At 37.4% G+C, this 20066-nt stretch overlaps 1 protein-coding gene across 23 annotated transcripts in view; it reads left to right on the top strand.

Annotated features, from left to right (window-relative positions):
- LOC18434282 (uncharacterized) overlaps positions 1-20066 on the top strand; it is a 70284-nt gene that overhangs the window by 18001 nt on the left and 32217 nt on the right. For 15 of the 23 annotated variants that reach the window (XR_016057609.1, XR_016057607.1, XR_016057610.1 and 12 more), the window contains 8 exons: positions 4-102; positions 265-390; positions 2172-2234; positions 2974-3066; positions 7354-7464; positions 10732-10895; positions 14507-14585; positions 17341-17442. Coding sequence is in view for 6 of the 23 variants with exons in the window: in XM_088869575.1 (XP_088725701.1) it covers positions 4-102; positions 265-390; positions 2172-2234; positions 2974-3066; positions 7354-7464; positions 10732-10895; positions 14507-14585; positions 17341-17442 (837 nt within the window). In the remaining 17 variants the exon portion in view is untranslated. Of the gene's footprint in view, positions 1-3; positions 103-264; positions 391-2171; positions 2235-2973; positions 3067-7353; positions 7465-10731; positions 10896-14495; positions 14586-17340; positions 17443-20066 lie in introns of those variants that run through there. The other 8 variants (XR_016057613.1, XR_016057614.1, XR_016057615.1 and 5 more) reach the window with 3 other exon arrangements.

The following is a 20066-nucleotide window of genomic DNA, read 5'->3' as shown; positions in this document are numbered from 1 at the left end:
CAGACTTCAAACAAAAAACTGCGGGACATTGTCATTTCTGTAGGAGATGCTCAGCAAATTGGGGAAGATGCAATGATAATACTGTTTCTTGAGACGTCCAAGGTGATTTTCTTTCAAGCGAATCTTTGTAGATTTGATTTTTGTTATTAATCAGTAATCTACTTTGAATTTAATTTAACATTCGAGAAAACAAATTCACTGTTGAATGCATTCTTCAAACCTACACCCTGGAATCAAGCTTATGAGTTTCATATGCATTTGCAGGTTGAATTTGAGGTTAAGAAATTATACTCAGAGCTTTTGGGAGGAAAGGACAGTCAGTGGAAGCAGAGTAAAAATAAAGCTGCACATAATATGCTACAATTATCTGAATATTTGTCAAGTTCTGGGGTAACTATCCTTATAATTTCGTTGACCCCTCATTAAACTTTTCGTATGTTTCTAGTTTTTATGTCCGTCTAAGGTTTTACCTCGTGGTATTTACTTCACCTGAAAGGCCCTTTGCATTTTGGTGTGATGTCGAGTGGGCTTACATTCCTTAGTGAACTTGTGAGAAGATGCTTCTTCATACTGATTATCTTATGTGCTGCACACAAGCTACTTGAACTTCATGATGGATTTTTCAGTTGGATTGGGGTCTGCATATGCTAGGTTGGTTTCAACACCCCATGTGGATGGTGGGCTAGGTTGCTGTCATTGCCTTTAGGCTTCTTGTTAGTATCTTTATTTATGTGCCAGTCAGCCCTTTGTGGGAATTATGGTGGCCTAACTTTATCTAACCAACCTTTCTATCTTATCCGCATTTATCATTCTATTCTGATTTATCTTTTACATGACCGGACTTGGATTTATCATTTTTCAGGGGAGCGATGTGCCTTCATTATTTTCCTTCCTGGCCTAGGGCCGAAATCAGGGTTCTAACTGTCTTTGTTTGAGTTTGGGAATTTCCAACTGATTGTAACTGCCTGAATGGGTTTTCTTCCTCCTTCCTCAAATTTTGGTTGTTGGGAAATGGTTTTGGGGAATGCCCATTCATACCAATAAAGTGACCAATGTATACATTGAGCTCAGTCAACCCGTCATTAACCAGAAGACATTGGTGCTACGATGTATGTGAGTATGTGTGAAATATGCATGTGCAAGGGAAAGAAATATAACACCACCTCCCCTTGCTGCTCAGGGTGAGTTATTTCCCATTGTTTCCCTGGTATTAACAAATCAAGGAAACAGAGATATAATAATAATAATAATTTTAGTGATAGGTCATTTTCCTAGGAAATTCTGATGAGATTCATAAAAGCACAAAGAGAAGTAGAGTAGTTAAAAAGGAGATGCACCGAAGAAATGGATCAGAATTTGGGAAAGTGGCAAATGATCCTTTGTTTTAGAGAGGGAAAGCACACTTTTCAGAGTTATTCCACAAATGAAATATGGGGTTTGGATTGACAGAACGAAGTAATCTGAGGGCTACTCCTGTTTTGCACTGAGTTGCATAATTCTTAGGAATAAGATGGACCACAGAATAGGGTCCTACAGAGATAAATTTGTTAATGTGTTGTTATCCAATAGCTGGCTTTGTAAATTTGAAGTCTTCCAGAGAAGCCACTTAGTTCTCTCAATTGGACGTTGCTGTTTTGTATCCAGTGGAGGAAAAGTTTTGTGTTCCATATTGTTTTTCTTGTTTACTTGAAGGTCTTAAACTTAGAAAACAGAGATTTTGTAAAACAGTAAAACTTGTTTCTTTGCGAGCCTCTTGCACTCTTTTACATGACATGCTGTTCTTCCCACAAAGGCTTCATGTACTCTTTTCATTTTCATGATGAATTGTATCTTTGTTGCTAGTAAATATAGAGCAGCACACATAGTCCATAAATACAAAACTTCTATGGAATGTTGTGGGACATCCCACGTTCACAACAAAAAAACAAAGTCGTCCGAACAGAGCGTCATATCCCCCTCCATCATCTGAACAAAAAGCGTTCACCCATCCTCTGATAAAGTAATTTTGCTTGTATCTTCTATGAGATTCTTGGCTTAGATGTTTCTCCAATTTGCTTATTAGCTTGTGAATTTGTATTATGATTCAAATAAGTTTGTTTATTTAATTTTGAATTATGTAATTTTCTTGATCTCCACAGCAACACCCTTACTGCAGTTTATTGCTAATGCAGAACCTGTCAAGCGAGTTCAAGGATGAAAGTCTAAAGGGCTGGTTTGGGGATTTGTCTTCACAGGTTTACAGTCATTACCATGTGCTTTCAATAGTGTACCACATGGTGTTTGGCCTTTATGTCTCTGTCATGTTTTACCCTTAATCTTCTGAGTGCATAATTTACTTTATTTTACCTAAGAAATCTTTACATATGCAAAAATTTAACTGGTAGTGTCCAAATGAGAAAATGCAGTATTAGGTTTTGCAGTAATTGAGGAAGAAATTATGAAACATGGCTTGCTACAAATACTCTACTGATTTTGGAAATACCTTAGCTTTTTTGTATTTTAACAATGTAATGATCTAATGGCAGCATATAATAATGTTTTGTCAACTGGCTATTGCCTTGCGCCATAGAAGAGTGAACAACCACATTTCTTGGTTCTCAAAAATAGTTTGTTTATTCTATTCAAAGAATTTCTTCTGTTTTTATGGGTTATACTTGGATTCCGTCTGAGTTGTCAATATGTCATGTTCTTCAAATTTATCATCTATTTGGGATTCTTATATTTATGATGCTGTTTTTTGGGCCCTATAATTTACATAATAGTGCATGCTTTTGTGGATGGGCCTATTCGCCATGTCGAGTTAGAAATAGTTAATTTATTTTTATGCTTGTTTGGCAATTGCCTATGAGCCATGTAGATTTCGGATGTTTTTTTCTGAATTTTTTTTAAAAGGTAAAAATTAGTGCATATTCTGTCCAGTTGGAATGGTCTTTGGCATTGCTTGAGATGACTAAATCTGTTTTATGTATGCAGATTAATTCCCTTGATTATAAGACAACCACAAACGTGGGTCAGAAATTGAACCATATGATATTTGCATTAAAAGAAGTAGGAAGCTTTCATCAGGTATTAATTTAGAAGAAATTAATTATCTTTTTTTTTGTGTTGAAAAATTAAACCCAGTTTGTTGTTCACTTCTTTACTTATGAAGGTTTGATAAAATTTATTTTTTAAGTTTTGGGGTGTAGCTCTCTTGGCTTGGCGGTTAGGGTTTTCGGGTCTTCACCACAATGTCCAAGGTTTGAAACCTGATCGTATTCCCCTGTCCCCACCAAAAGAAAAGAAAAAAGAACCTCCATTGGGATTCGTTAGCTTCATCTGGTTTACCTGCATGTGGGCAATTTATCATTGTTGCCGCCTCATCTGTTGCTTAACTTTTTGAAGCAATTGTTGACCTTCCTTTTCTAGAAACATTCTGAAGCTTACTTGGGCTTAGTCTATTCAAACTTATGTGGTAGGAAGTGTGTAGTACTTTGTGGGGTTTCCTTGTATTTCTACACTCATGGTGTTTGTTCAATGAGTTATAGTAGAAACTAAGGTTCTTTATAAAGGAGCACGAGGTGAGGTTGTAATGGCTCTTTATCAGGAACCGGATAACATTTCATTATTTTGCTGTAAAATTTTCTTCTAAATCTTTTGTGTTAGTCTGTTGACTGTCCAATATGAGGGATCTGCTACTCTTTTGCCGCCAGTGTTTCAAAAAGTGCTAGGCGGGTCTTACGCGGATTGGGGGGTCTAGGCCGCCCAGCACCTAGGCGGGAGCCCAGAACTTGGGCAGCTCAGTTGAATCCAAATAAGGATTCTGCAGTTATTTGAGTATCAGACTATCAGTTATATTCAAATTATACTACATATTAGCATTTAGCACACATTCCATAAGCATAACCATAATCCATAAGTCGGTTCATACTCCATAATCCATATCCAATTAAAACTTAAAATATGCCAACCAACCAAATTATAAAACTATGAAAATAATACTTGAAGACTTAAAAGAATCTTCAATAGTTCAAATGTTCAATACACAATACTTCAATCAAAGTTCAAACTTCAAATTAACAAAGTTTAATAATTATTCAACAATCAACATTCATTCATCATCAGAAAATCTTGGGTTAGCGGCATTGGCATCGTATTCATCGGAGTCAACGTAGTCGTCACCCTCCTCGACATATTGCGACTTGTCTTCCTCCATCTCTTGTGAATCTGCCTCTTCTTCCTTCACCCTTGTTCTCTGCGCAGAAGCTTCAGTGGCCTTAGGAGGGTCAGCTGATGTCCCTGAAGCATCCATGACCATGTCCCATATCAATCCTTCATGCCCCTCGACCTCATCATCGTCAACTAACCACTCCATAACATTGTCCATATTTTTTGATCTGATGGGGTCTCTAATATCTCTTTTAGCAAATCTGTCCTTCAAGAATCGATTGTACTTGACATAGACAAGGTCATTGAGCTCCTTTGATTCAAGCCTGTTCTTGTTCTTCGTATGAACCTAACAAAATAAAATGAACATGAACTAATTAAAATCTAATATCTGTGGTTCATGTATTATTTATAAAATTATACAAATTACCGTTATGGCCTTACTCCTTCAAAAGTAATCCAATTGCGCTCACAACCGGATAAAGAAGTGGTTAGGTTTAAGATCCGAATGACCAACTTTTGTAAATTTGGAGAACTATGCCCATGTTGGCTCCACCAATGGGTTACAAAGAAATAAAAAAAATCATAAATAAATAATAGAAATACTTGAACAGTTGAACTTGATGAAGATGAAGTGATGAACTTAAGACTATTATTAATATAATAATATTTAATACCTGGATTAATTTTGGTCTTTTGCCTCATCGCCATTGGACTCCCAAAAGACTTTAATGAGCACTTGTAATTTATCAGCTCATCAACGCATATAATAACCTGCATCTCAAGATCAGGGACTAGCACCTCTACACACTTATTAAATCCATCCATAATTGTGTCATTTGTTTCTATATCCTTGTCAATTTAAAACAACGTTGGGTTCAAAAAATAACCAGTTGCATGTACCCACTTCTCATCAATAATCTCCCAAACATGCTTGTAGCGGGTTTCTTCATTATTGAAATTTTGGGCTATCTCTCTATTGCATTTCTTCATAGCATCATATATATAGCCTATAGAAGGCTTGTCACTATCAACCATGCGAAGGACTTTGATAAGAGGAAAAAATACCTTAAGAGCGTCATTCACCTCTCATTAAAAAGCCTTAAAAAGTATAATATCTTTCACCTTCTTCCCAACCTGAGCCTTTGACCACTTGCATGCTCTCCACTCATTCGAAGTAAACATTTGCCTCAACTGCACTCTCTTCAAATGTATGCTATCTAGGCATAAGTATCAGGTCGCAAATCTCGTGACCCCAGGCCTCACAATCTCTTTCTTCTTTGTAAAGGTACGCATCATGCTGAGGGTGATATGGTGGCTATAAATGAAATTCGTAACATACTTGGCCTTCTTCACTACACCTGATATCTCGGTTAAACCGCCATGAGCCTCAAGCATGAGGTTTATACAATGTGCTGCACATGATGTCCAAAAGATTATAGGATAAGCCATGCGCAACAAATTAGATGCAACAACATTAGGAGCAGCATTGTCTGTGACAACCTGTACAACAAGATGCTCCCCAACCTCCTTGATTCCCTTCTCTATCACTTGAAATATGTAATGGGTATCATAGATATGATCAGAGGCATCAATAGAGTTAAAAAAACTAGTCCTTATTGGATAATTCACAAGCAAATTCATTTGACTTCTTCTCTTCCTATCACTCCAAGCATCAGTCATAAGATAAAACCCATATTGAGCCTATGCATCTTTCTTAAGTTCTACAACTTCCTTCGTGGCACTCATTGCCTTTTTTAAAAAAGGCTCTGAAAGCTCATATGGGGTTGGGGGTTTCATCCCAGGCCCAAATTGGCCAATTGCCTCTACTGCAGCATAAAAGTTGCTCAAGCGAGCTGTATTGAAAGGAATGCCCGCCTCATAAAACCATATACCCAATTAATACGCAGCTCTATCTCTCTTCCTTCTTGATTCTATTTTCAATAGTGGTTTCCTTTTTTTTTTTCTCTTGCAATCTCAGGGTCAGGTCCAGGTAAGAAACTATCCATAGGGCCTCTATCCCAAGGCTTCTTAGTCCCAGAACCAGAAGTAATTACAACTCCCTTCCCCTTTCCCCTAATAATGGATTGCTCAACCGCTTGACATCCCTCCCCAATCCTTTCCTCATCACTATCATCATTATCAAAATTAATTTGAACCCCAGACCTAATCTCTACTATAGAGGCTAATCTCTCATCTTTTGTCATTTTCACCAAGTTCATAAAATTCTTTATTTCCTCTTTAACAGTATCAGGAGTCTTTTTACATGGGGCAACATACCCCCTGATATCGGCAAGATGTTTCTTGAACCGGTTTATGCCCTTTTGTATCATTTTCACAAAAAATTTATCGTATGCAATTTTTATCATTAGGATCTGGGCCATATTTCCAATTGGGATCACCACTCCTATTAGATCTCGAATAAGACATCTAAAAAATAATACAAATTACTAAAGCAATAAAAAAAATCACCTACTTTGATTTTGATTGCTCAATCTTCAAACTTCCACCTCAAAGATGTTTCTAAATACTCAAAATCTTCTAAGACACCCCCTAATAACTTTGCAAAACATCAAAAAGTAAATATAATACCAATGGGTGATGTTTTGATCAATTTTGGTTAAATTTGAGTAACCCTTCGATCTTAAAAAGTTCACCACAATCTAGTTTTTTGATGGTTTTCCTTCTCTAAATTTGGCTCAAACAAGGTTTATGTTTCAAATGTTTGGGCCTAAAAAAAAAAAAAGGGCGTAAAATGCCCTCATGAAACTTTTTTCCGCTCTTGGGCGGGGCGTTGGCCCTGGGCGGCCGCCTTGGTGGGTTCCGTACCGCCTAGGCGGCCGCCCAAGGATTGGCCGCCCATGTTGGCCGCCTAAGTCTGGGCGATGCGCTCATGCCTTTCAGACCTCCTAGACGCTGGGCGGTCCTCTTTTTGAATCACTGTCTAGATTATATAGGTGTCCAAGAGTTGCTCTGATTTTCAGAATGGTTGGTCTTTTTGTTGTACCTATATCAGCGCTTAATTATAGGGTCGTTCTTCTGTAAGCTTTAATTCATTTTTTTGTGCCATAAAGATTAATATGGTTTGATTTCTGAGACTCTTCTTAAGTAACCTTTTCCTTGCACTTGCTTATGTTCTGCTTCTTTCCTTAGATTGCTTCAAGGTTATTCTTTGTTTTAACAAATTTTACATATCTAATTTTGCAGATTGAAGGGGATTTTCAAGTCAAGCAGCACCTCTGTGAAATTGAGACATACTTGCAGGATATGCTTAAAACACTAAGTTTACAAAAGAGGACTCTTGATACAATCTCTGTGGTATTTCTGATACTTCTGTACTACATTTGAAATTTTTCTTACCTAATATTATTCTTTGCAAGTCAAATAACATGGTTCTTTTACTGTTAATAACTTAACATTTCTTGTCTTTCAAAAAAAAAATTACTTAGTATTGCTTGTTCGTCCCATCTTTGACTGATATTGAAATACTTTGTGAGGCATACCCATTGATGTGTGATTTAGTCATATTTAAAATTACGTGCAGTTTCGTTGATTTTTAGGTATTATTGTTTTCTCAAAATCGTCTGTTCTTTCTGTCTTCCTTAACTTCTATACTTAGTGTTCTTGACTTCTCCCTTGATCCTTGTGCCTACAAAACACTAATGCCTGATGCTTTAGTAGAAGAGTGACTTGCAAGTCTGCTTTACCATCTCTTTGTAGAACTGGATTTCAATGTCTAGCTTGGGATCTATCGGACTTTGACATCGTCCCTATGTCATTATTCATCTCCACCATGGCTACCCCTGGATCTGAAAGATGGACTAGGTGACTGGGCAAGTCAATATTGATTAAATTTTTATTTACTCTTTTATACGTATTGCCACCGGGATCATTTACAAGTGTCCAAAAATACAATTTGACTTAATGAAATAGTCAAGACCTCTCACTTGCATGCCATTAAAAGAAAAACTACATTCATCATGTAAAACGGAAAATTACATAAGAAAGAAATGGAAGCAACAGAAGCACGGAATATGAAACAACGCGTACTTTGCCTCAGGTTACCCCCAAGGACTTCGTACATCCCAAACTGGGTCTCCTCCACCAATGGCGCACGGGATCTTGGTTCAAGAAAGCTCCTCACAATTAGGGAAGCCTAGGCAAAATTCTTAGAGAGCATCACATGGGATTTCCTTGACCAAGGCTCAACACATGAGCATGAGGCAAGGACCTAGGGCTAGGGCTTGTGTGGCTTGGGCGGGCCACCCCTTAGGGTTAACTCTTTCCTAAATCCTAATTTGGATGAGAGAAGAAGAGAGAGAAGGCTGAGTGGGCCATGGCCCCTTTGGTTGCTTATAGAGAGAGAGAGAGAGAGAGAGAGAGAGAGAGAGAGAGAGAGAACCCCAATAGCTATTATTTATAAACAAGAGTCTAGGGTTTATAGGGCTAGGGTTTTGCCATCATCATGAGGTTTAAGCTTGACCTTTGATCTTGGAGGCCTATAGGTAGGGCTGCAAATGGACAGGACAGGGCCGGGCCTGGTTTCGGGCCCATAATGGCGTATTTTTGGGTTAATTTTGGACTCCAGGCTCGGTCGGGCTGCAATATGATCACAACAATATGGGCACGGGCCGGCTCGAAAAAGCCTGTTTTGCTCCAAGCAGGCATTGAAACCCACATCATGGCCCCGGCCCGGCTTGGCCCAATTAGTAGATTTTTTATTTTTTTTAAAAGTCTTCAAACTCTTTTTTATTTTTTTTATTTTTTTGTATTTTTATTTCAAAATTTTTTTTTATAATAAGAAAAAAAAACTCTACTCTCTCTCTATCTCCCTTTGAAACCCAAAATCTCTTGCTCTCTTAGTCTCTCTAGACCTTTTAACCCAAAAAAAGGACCTAACCCTCTCTCAATATCTTTCTTTAAAACCGAACCCATAAAAGAAAACCCTCGCTCTCTCTCCCTCTTCCCTCTACTGTGACTCATAGAACCCTCTCTCTCTCTCTGTAAACCCCCCTCTCTCTCTCTCATGGGCGTGGAGGTGAGGGAAAGTCTGTTCTTCTAAGAAGGGTAGAGAGATGATGAAGATGGAGTAAAGATTTTGGGGTTTTACAGGGGCATGAGCGAGGAGCAAGGAGAAGGCTTTTCATACTTAACATGGCCCTGGAGTCAGAGGCTCAGCCTAGAAATACGGTGATGACAAAAAACAGGGATTGGTGAGATTATTACACTAATAGGTACAATGAGATGATTACATTAATGGGGTTTGCTCAGGATTTAGAGAGAGAGAGTGGAATCATTCTACGATTACTAGAAGGAAAAGATGGAAGTTTCTGATGATAATGGTATTTATGATGTTGTGTATTAGAAGGAAAAGTTGGAAGCCTCTGATGATAATGGTATTTATGCTGTCTTTGTTTATTTGGATTTTTAGTGTTCGGGTCCTTCTTTGTTTATTTTGTTTCTGTTTTATGTGGGTTTTCTCACCCTGCCCAATTCAGTGCTTGTGGTGTTTTGATGCTTCTTTTATTTTAATAATTATTTAATTTTATATTGAATGTCAGATTTCTTTGGACAGTTTGAGGAGAAAGTTGAAAAAAAAAAAAGGTAATAATTGGGCCAGGCCTGGATTGGGTTGGGCCAGGCCCAATAGGCCTACATGGTCTTTTTCAGGCAGGGATTGGCCTTTTGTACGCATTTTCGTCTTAGCGGGAGGTTCCGGGCCACACATGAAAGTTTGGGCCTATTACGGGTCGGGCCTTCCCGGGCTTCTTTTTTGGGCAAGGAGCGGCTGGCCCGGCCCGCAAATATTTTCGTGCTTTCCCCCGGCCTGCAAATATTTTTGTGCTTTTCGGGCCTCAAGTCGGGCCAGCCTGGAGCCCGCTCGTTGGCAGCCCTACCTATGGGGTGAAGAGATTTCAATCATTCGTTTTCTAAATCAGCCATCATGATTAAAGAAACGATGTGGAATTTTATCCCTCAGTTTCCATAACTCCATTCCCATCAAATATTTTGTGTAGAGAAAGTAATCAACCAATGTCTCATAAGGCCTTTAAATGGCCACAAAACCCCAACAAGATCACCTCTAATATCACTAGCTCTTGCTTCATTGAGCTGTCCAACAAAAAGATGCTTTAAGGACAATAAAAGTGTGGTGCTTTGAAGTTTAACCTATCTTCATTGAGTTCCCAACAGTCCAGAATGAAGATGAAAAAAGCTATATTGTAAGTGTGCTTGGATCCATCTTTGGAATGGTTGCAATATAGTTATTTTGCTACAAAGAGTCTCAAAGATTAAAAAACTCTCCAGTTTCTTCTTGTTATACATATAATTATGGAAGTCTGATTTTAATGTTACTTGTTGAACCATGGACATGCATGTTGGGTAATTTGCTCAGTAGATTGCATTTTCCTGAATTTGGTAATTATTTTTATTTTTATTTTTTTGTGTGTTCTCTTGTTTAAAATTAGGATGTCTTATAGGTATATATAAAAGTTCAATTTGTATTAGATAGTATTTTTGTAACAGAATGAAATTGATAAAGGTGATCATGCCTATATGCAATAATTTTTTTTGTGTGATTTACAGATTAGTAATTCGACTTATGTGTGGGGTTTTGTTGGAAGTTTTGTTGAAAAGTTGCACAAAAGCATTGAGAAGGATTCATCTACTGTATTGAAGCTGCAACCATTCTTTCTTAAACTTCATTCCATGCTTGAAGCGCCAGTGTTTCGATTATCACAAGGGAACAGGTGTGCTATTGTTCACTTTGGCTCCAAAGTAATTGGTTACTTGTTTTCCTTTTATCTTCATGATTTGTACAAGTTGTTAGTTTTCCTATGCCTACTAGATATAAAACACATTCCTTCATTATTGGTTTGGGTGCTCCAAAGCCAGTATCTATGAAGACATGATGAAAATATCATCGTTGAGGTCTTTTGTAGCAATCTGCAATTCGCTATATAATTGACGATCTTAAATCTATGGGTTTTAGACCCCTTCTTTTGTATGATAGAACTGGGAATTCAGTAAATTCAATGATAATATTTACTATTAATCACCACGGTTTGTTTCCTTTTGTTAAACCAAATTATAATTTACCAAAAATTTTTCGAAGTATGAGCGATGATGCATGGTGAAAGAGCAAAGCCTAGGTTGGTAAAACAATCGCAAAACCCCAATCTGTTCCGTAAGAAACTCAAGTTTTCAACTGAATATTCTTTTGTGGTTTATGAGAGAGGTCCACAGTATTTGCTAATGTTTAATTTCAAGATGACATCCTTGTAATCTCTTTGGGATTGAAGAAGTTCTCCTGAGACATAGGATTTAGTAAATCGCTTTCAGTGACCGCAGTCACCCGAAATCTTTGGTTGAAATATGCAGCTGCCAGAAGTGCTTATCTGTTCGCCCAAGTTTCATCTTCAAAGGTCTAACCCCGTGGTCCTGCGTAGCACTTTTGTATGGCTCTCTCCACATTCCCTTTGATTCTGCCATACTCCAAGGGGTTGGGATTTTTCGGATGCACCATTGAAAATCAACTTGATGGTGTTCTGGATAATTATAATGAGGAGGGCCCTTAAGGAACCATAGGAGCTTCAACTTTTGATGAAAATCTTGGGACTGAAAAAATGAATGAAGTAACCCTTTTCCTAGGCTTCAGTTATAGAAATGAAAGAGTGGACAATGTGGGGAATCAGAAGCTACTAGAGTCTACCATGTTGCCATGCATTTCAAGTTCTCTTTTGATAAATCATCAATTTTTCCTCCTAAGAGGGTGAGAGAAATGAAGCTTGCGTTAATTCTCAATATCTTTACTGCCTTCCTGTTAGGACTTAGGGCATATTTCTCGTAATGGCATCACATGATCCTATGCGACATGTGCCCACTATGTAGAGTGTCGAGGGGTTAGTTGGAGGCTCAAAGCTCCCCCTCATGTTTTAGCCTTGGATGGTTGGCATACCACATGAGTATGTTGATGATTGAGTGCCTTCCGAGGCAGGGTGTGCTGCTTCCCATTATGTGTAGGTTATGGTGACCTGAGGAGGAAACAACAAACCACCGTCTTATCCATCGTAGATATTCTATGGGTCTATGTTCTTTGCCTCTCTGTCATGCAATGGGTGATCCCAGATTTTGTGGAGGACTGTGTGTCTCTATGGCAATTTGACCTAGAGGCTGACAGCTGTGGCAATTACAGATTATGGCCATTATCTGTGCATTTTGAAAGACCAGAATGGTCTTACTTTTCGGGATCAAAGGGTGCAATAGTTGGTCTTGAGGGAGTAGATTACAAATATGATGATCTTGTGGATTTTGCTTTGACTGAATCTCGAGTTTAATGCCATTGAACTTGGTTAAGGATTGTTAGGTTTTGGACTTATCAGGTCCATCCTTGCTTCAATCTAGGACAGTTTGGGTTGCTGCGGTGGAGGGTGCCTAAGAAGCGAAGTTTTGATAGATGCTGATGGGGTAATCCTGGATTGGCAGGTACGAGTGAAATTTTAGAGATGAAGAAGGAAGGAAGCTTAAAAGCTTTTCAGGCCCTGTATAAATATGTGATTCTGCAATAGGTCATGCATTGCTTACAAGTCTTCATATCTGTCCTTTCCATTTAAGGAGTCCATTGGTAGAAGAAGGGGATTCACTAAATGTCAAAAGATCTATCAGTACAGAATGCTATATTCCATAGAGGTTCGCTGACATATTTGGTGGGATCTTTACATTTGTGATACTAAGAATGTGACATGTGGGCATTCTTAGGAAAGCTAACCAAGACGATGATACCCTTGCAAATGAAGGGGTTCCGCAAAAATCTCTCAACATGGTATGGTGTGTTGGAATCTTGAGATGCAGTCTTCACAACTATTGACCTTGGTATTTTTTTTTTTTTTTGAGTCTCTTTGTAATTTTCGTTTAGCAGTAAAATCTTTTGTTGATGATCAATGAGAAAAAAAGCTCTTTTAACAATAAAAAAAAGAACATGATGAGTAACTTTTCTGTTGTAGCACGTGGAGAGAAAGGAAGAACACAGTTTTTTGAGACACAATGTGGTAACCTTGACTGTTATCACTCAACAGTAAATTGTCTCATGGGTTAGATATAGAACTTAAATGGTTGGAATTGATGGTGAGAATCGATATTGAAGTATTGGAAGTCATATTGGATGAAATTTTTGTGCATGATCCATGAGTCAATGGTGAGTGCCAGGATACCAGAATATGATGGAATGATAAAAGACATGGGGGGATATCATCCTCAAATGTTTTGCGGGATGATCTTGACAATGTTACTTAGTGAAGGCAATTTTGACTTTGGGTTGGTGTTAGTATATTGATCAAAATTTTTGTACCAGTGGACATTCAGAGAGATTCACCAAAAATTGTTTCATGGCTCAAAGGGGAATGGCATAATTTGGTGGAGGCGAATATGACCACTCGTTTTGGAGGTATCACAGAGCTCTACAACGCCAAAACCACTTACGCCGGTTTTGCCCTCTGAATTTGGCCCAAATAATGCCTCTAAAGAACTCAAATTGGCTTACAAAATGCAAATTTAGTGGTGAAATTGTCTTTTTTTTCATAGATAGAGATGTCTTTACGTAATTGAGTTTCTTGGAGTCAAAGTTAGATTTTAGATTGTTAGTAGAGGTCAGTGAGGAGATGTATTAAGTTTTTTGACACATTTCTTGCTTTGAGATTCCTGGTTCAACCATATTTAGCTATTGAAGCTTGCTTGTGAGCTTCCCCTTCTCTGTTTTGGCCAATATATTAGATCTTTGCTTTGTTTTTTCTCTGTTTTTAGTTCTTTTCTCCGTCACAATTCTATGGAGAATAGATGAAAATTTTTCTGATATCCAAAATGTAATATGTGATCTCAATATATGAATATGTCCTATATCAAGGAAAGCAAATGTGATGGCACATTTAAGTGGAACTAGTTGCATCTGCAAATTTGGAATTTATTGTCACAATAGTTGCTCTTTTGCTTTCTACCCATGTCTTGTTATCTTTTAGTTAAATCATCATCATCATCAGAGCCTTTTGCCAACTATTTGAGGTGAGCTACATGAGTCTTGGTACTCCATTCTGCTCTATCAAGGGCGATACTCTCATATAGGTCATAAGTCCCATAATCTTTTCTCACTACTTCCTACTGTCATCTTCTAGTTAAATAAAGTTCATAAATTTCGCATCATAAGTATTGGTATGCATTTTTTTTCTAAAGCAGTACATTCTGGAATTGGTGTTACTCAAATAACTATTTGTTCTTAATTTATCTGGAGTATTTTTTTCTTATAGGTTATTGGAGAGTTCTGTTCTTATTTTGTGTATCTAGTGACATGTCTTTCTTAGTACACATGCAGTGTGGACCTTCAGTTTGTCTCTGAATATTATTCTTCAGAGTTGGTGGCTTATATATGTGCAATTTTGGAAATCATACCGGTGAGTTTCCTTCTTGTATGAGTTACAATCATGCTACTGCTGGACAACATTATAGTAGAAAGAAATTGTAGCCTATTTAAGAAAATGAGCTGTTAGATTCTCTTTTGTTGTTTAGTTATGAATAAGAACATTTATTTATTCCTATAGAATCTTAATTCCATATTTACGTGCACTTGTATATGTTTGGGTTGCAGTAATTTATAACTTACATCTTATGCTGAAATAGCTTTTCATGTTTTCTTTCTTGAACAAGAATTTAGTTTATCACCAGCTACTTGCTTTCCACCAATGTACAGTTGGAGAAACATCTTGTAGTGAGTTGGGATGTAAGAAGTTGCGAAAAAACACCATGCCGCAATGTCAAATATATTCTTCAGTTATTAAGAATTTGCCATCCCAAACTGCAAGTGCGATGGTCATAACACAAATACATGTATATGAGGCACTATTGTATCTTGAGCGACTCAGGTAAGGTGGTTCTGATGGTTGAAATCCCCAGAAAAAGTATATCGCTCTCTGATTCTTGGTTTCACCATTCTATGGATATGGAAATCCTAGTATCTGGGAGTCAAATAACTGTCAGTTTGTGGTCAGATGATCTTGGCAGCCTAACTTGTAAGATTGGCCAGTTAGTGTACTCTTGTGATCTGGCTGGTTCCTACCTTTGAAAGAAGAAACAAGAACTCTGAGTAAATGTACGCATGTTTCCAGTTTGTCAAAAAAAATGTAGGCCTCTTTCCAGTTTGTCGGTTCCTGTACTTTGGCCTAGTTCAATTTTGTAGGCTAAGAGAAAACCACTCTAATCAATTGGTCTGATTGCTTATTTTGCCAAGTTCCAGACATCGTTGAGAAGATAGTGTATAGAAAAACAAGAAAAAAAAAATCTGGTCAATAAGATTGATTTTCAATAACAAGTGAAGTCCCTTGTCGGTTTTCACTTTGGTTCTTCACGCTTGCCCATCTTGAAATCATTTCGTATGCCCTAATGCTATGTAGAGAATCTGGCCTTATGTGCTATTTTTCTTGTCTGAATGTTAAGATGATTTCTTCTGTTCACTCAATATCGATATTGGGCTCCTTGACATCTGCAGTTGAATAAGATACAATAATGCTAGCAGTTATTGATATCTTATTGTGCTGATAACATGAACTAATCCTGGGGGATGAGAAGCCGTAGTCTAATACTTTGATCAGCATTTGCTTCCACCAGGAACACTTCTGTTCACTCAATGTTGGATATTGGGCTCCTTGACATCTGCAGTTGAATAAGATGCAATAACGCTAGCAGTTATTGATATTTTATTGTGTGATAACATGAATTAATTCTGGGGGACGAGAAACCACAGTCTAATACTTTGATCAGCATTTGCTTTCACCAGAAACATGAGGATGTACTAGATAGACTCTGACTTATCACCTATACCTTCCTTTTGCTTGTGCCACTGCTGCGAAGCCAAGTTAATGATACGACAAAGTCAAGCTAGCGTGTTACACCGGGTTTCTTTCTAATAATCCTACCTGATGTGTTCCTTTGGTGTGACTACTAGATGCATCTGTTATCTGTGATCATTTGTCGTGACAGAGCAAAACATTCTTATCTCGGACTTGGAAATTGGTGTTGTATCTGAAGGGTGTCGCAATTGTTAGACATGTTGACAAAATAATGAAAATCTGTGACATGTTCTCATGACATGTTCTCAGAGTAATTTTTATATTTTTGATCGATTATGTTCTTAGAGTAATTTATGCAAAATAATGAAAAGTAAATAAATTGTTAATTGCACAAAACTATGTACAATGTGTGAAAAGTTTAAATTTGTTGATATTTTCTATTATTTTTACTAGATTAATTAGAGAAAAGATAACTAAGAAAAATAATGTGCGTTCAAGTGTATGAGTCTTGTCTTGTGTGGATGAAGGACGTGTCTGGCTACTGAGCAAAATGCCTCAGATTGATGATTTAGGAGCTAAAGTCCATACAAAATGTTCTTGTTTGGGTGCTTTTAGGGTTTAGCAGTTACAGCTATATGGTTAGCTTTCTTGGGAGGTTGTAATGGAGATGACTGACATGGCAAAACATTAGGACGGCATCTTCTGGGAGATAAAATGGACGAATGCAACTTAAAATTAATTTCCATGAAGGAAATGTGTCTACAGGCCTGCTCTTTACATTTTCCTTTCCTCTGGTTTGCGTTTTAAGGTAGTGCAGGGGTGGACTTGCTGACAGTTCAAAAGATAGATCTCATAAAGCTTGGGTCCCTCTGCCAGAGGGTATGATCTTCTCGTCTGGATTTTTCTTTGACAAAACTCATCATGCTGGATATTAGACATGTGCATAATGAAACTATAACAATTCACAAGTACCAGTAGTTTGACCTGAAGTTTAACTTCAGTTTCAGGATTTATCCTGTAGTGAAATTTTATCAACTGACGATTGAGACACTGAATGCCTTTCAGTTGCCACTTGTTTGAATTGCATATTTGCGATCTCTTTGATTATTTTTTTGATGTTTTTGTTAATTTATAAATTGGTTTGGGCAATGCATTAGTATTCAGGTGGAGCCAATGAGACATGATAGAAACTGGTCCTGAATAATCACCATTTTGCATGTCCATGTAGTCATGTGCATATATGAAGTGTAGTACTTATTTTCCTGATCATTTCTTTATTTGAAATGCATCTTATTTGGCCTAACTGTCTTACAGTGATGTGTGGTCCGGATGATACTGTTTTGATATCTCTTACTTGTTGCAGGTCACAATGTTTAATATTCTGAATGATGATTTTGCATGCAATTTGCAACCCTTGAATTTTCAGCATCGAATGGAAAAGGACAATCTCCAGAATCTTTTGGTGGTATGAACCTAAGTGATATATGCCCCTGTTTAATTGTATTTTTCTTTGCATTGATATTTGATGTCGCATTGGACCGCAATTTGCACTTAGATGTACCTGCTATTTTTTACTTTGTAATAGTATTTCTATTGGTTGTTTTCCTTGAAGAGTTGTAGTTGTCATATGGCAAGTATCCAAGTGTTATCATAAAAAAAAGAGAGGCAAGTATCTCTATGTTTTTGAACATTTATTAGTATTTTGACATTGCTCTTTGAATATCCACTTGTTACCATTGAAATGGAATAATATTTTGAACATGGAATGGTATTTTGTGAAATGGCAAGTATTTCTTTTGTTGGAAAAATGGGGTTTAGCTTGTTTTATCGTAGTGATACACTGATACATGATTACCTAAATATATTCTCTTTGAATTTTTTGTTGGTTAGAGTTTGTTCATGCCATCATCCTTGAGTTTATTGCATTGCTTTTTTTTGGTGGCTTGGAATTTGCAATGTTTAACATCCATCAGTTTTTGCTAGTTCACATGTAGCCTTCCAAAATTGTTCATTGTGATGTAAATTAGTTGCGGAGTTATTACGTGTGCACTGTTGACTGAGACTCAGATGTCAAAGTTGAAGAAACTGGATCCTTTGTGCTAATTCTTTCACAATGTCACTGGTTAGCTGAACTAATTCCTTACCATTCTTTATTATTTATTTTGAAAGATATAAGCTAAGCTGACAATTGAGACTCAGTTTAAGCTAACAATTCTGGACCATATCCGAGGTGTTGTTCTGTGTCATCCCAATTTGTATTAGACTTGTTAGATTTGTGGATTCAGCCCATGGACATGATTTGGAACATGTGTGAAGTTGCTAAATATGATTGGTTAGGTTGATATAATAGGTGAAGACTCTGACATCATTCTACTATTGATTTGTTATGGGGAATGTTTCTATCAAACATCTAGAACTCATCCTGTTACTCCCTATCTCCTGAACTTTCTATAACTCATCCTGTTACTCCCTATCTCCTGATCTTTCTTCTCTGGCATTTCCTAGTTCAGTAAACTACATTAACATCTTACATTTTGACTTAAAATTCTGGTGACTTAAAATTCTGGAGTCTGACCTGTACTTCCATGTTCAGATCTTTTGTTAGTGCATATGGCTTTGAAAGCCATGATACCAGGATCACCAACGCAGGTGGCAATTTCACTCTTGAATCTCGCTTTGGTGCTTTGGGCGAGGGATCTTCAAGGATATCAATTTCGAATTTTAATTGTTTTTTTATCTCAATCCCCACTGTTAGGGGTCAATATCCCAAAAGGGTGTGAGCAATCCTAACCTTTTGAAGATTGCAATGTTTAATTTTTACAAAAAATTAGTAGTGTAATCTTAAAATAGTTCTATTTATTAAGGTTGCACTATTTAATTCTAGTTCTAAGTGCAATTATTATAAAATTAAACAGTGTGGTCTTAATTTCTTGCACGATCCCATAACGTTGGAAGCGAGATCCTCGAAAGATTGGGAACAAGATCCCCAAAAGGTTGGATCGAGATTCCTAGCATATGCATTGTACAGATGGCACTCCCCAACATTGGAATTTTCTAGTCTTTAGTTATCCTTCACTTCCAATCTGTGAATCGTTTCTGATACCGCTCCCAAATCCAACAACTATGTTGTGAGCAAAGAATGTGATTTCAGAGTGGATTTTAGCATTTACATGTACCATTTTTTGCATGTTTGTGTTTGAATGTACTTGAGTACTTTTCATCATTGTTGGCAATGGGAGTGGGTGCAGAAACTGGAGCAGGTTTGGGAGCTTGGGCCCAACCCCTTTTTGGAGCTTCCTACCTTGGGAGCGCCTGAGAGTATTGTTCAGGGAGCAGCCTGATGTATGCATAATATGTATATGGGAGTGGTCGGGGGGCAGTCGTTTTATATATATTACATATATGGAGCTCCTGAGGGTATTGTTTAGGAGCAGCCTGTTGTGTGTACCATTTATATGGGACCTGTTGGAAAGCAATCTTATCTCTCTCTCTCTCTCTCTATATATATATATATAAGTAAATATCAAAATTGAAAAGTGTATAATACATATGAGAATCTGTACCATTAATCTCTCTCTCTATATATGTAAGTAAATATCTCTAACTCTATCTCTCTTTCTATATATATGAGAATCTGTGGCCTGAAAGTCCCATAAATATTTGAGAAAATGAGATTGTAGGTTGATGATAAAAGCTGAACTTAGGAATTGCCTGAGTTCCTACAGTGAAGTAGGGGTACGATACATGGGGATTTACTATAGTGAGAGCTGCTTGGTTCTAAACAACTTGGTCAGTTCCTTGATTTGGGACTATCTGCGACTGGGACAACCCCCACCCCCACGCACAACTAAATAAAAGAACAGCCCAACCAACCTAAAAGAATGTCCAAACCTACTTGGATGTTCCAAGTTGGCTTGCCAGGTTTCTACCACTGATGTGAACCACAATCATGATAATGGGGAAGGAAAATCATCAACAGGTAGTTGTCAGCTAGAAAATCATTAGAATATAAAAATAGAACAAAATCAGAGACATTGCGTTGAAAATTCAAAAAGTTTTGAAACTCCTTTGGGGATCATGAACTCTTTA

This window comes from Amborella trichopoda, chromosome 6 (assembly GCF_054954075.1).
Source record: "Amborella trichopoda isolate Santa Cruz 75 chromosome 6, AtrichopodaSantaCruz75HAP2 v2.0, whole genome shotgun sequence".
Taxonomy (NCBI): Eukaryota; Viridiplantae; Streptophyta; class Magnoliopsida; order Amborellales; family Amborellaceae; genus Amborella; species Amborella trichopoda.
Note: the sequence above shows the minus strand (reverse complement) of the source record. Positions and strands in the feature narration are given on the sequence as shown.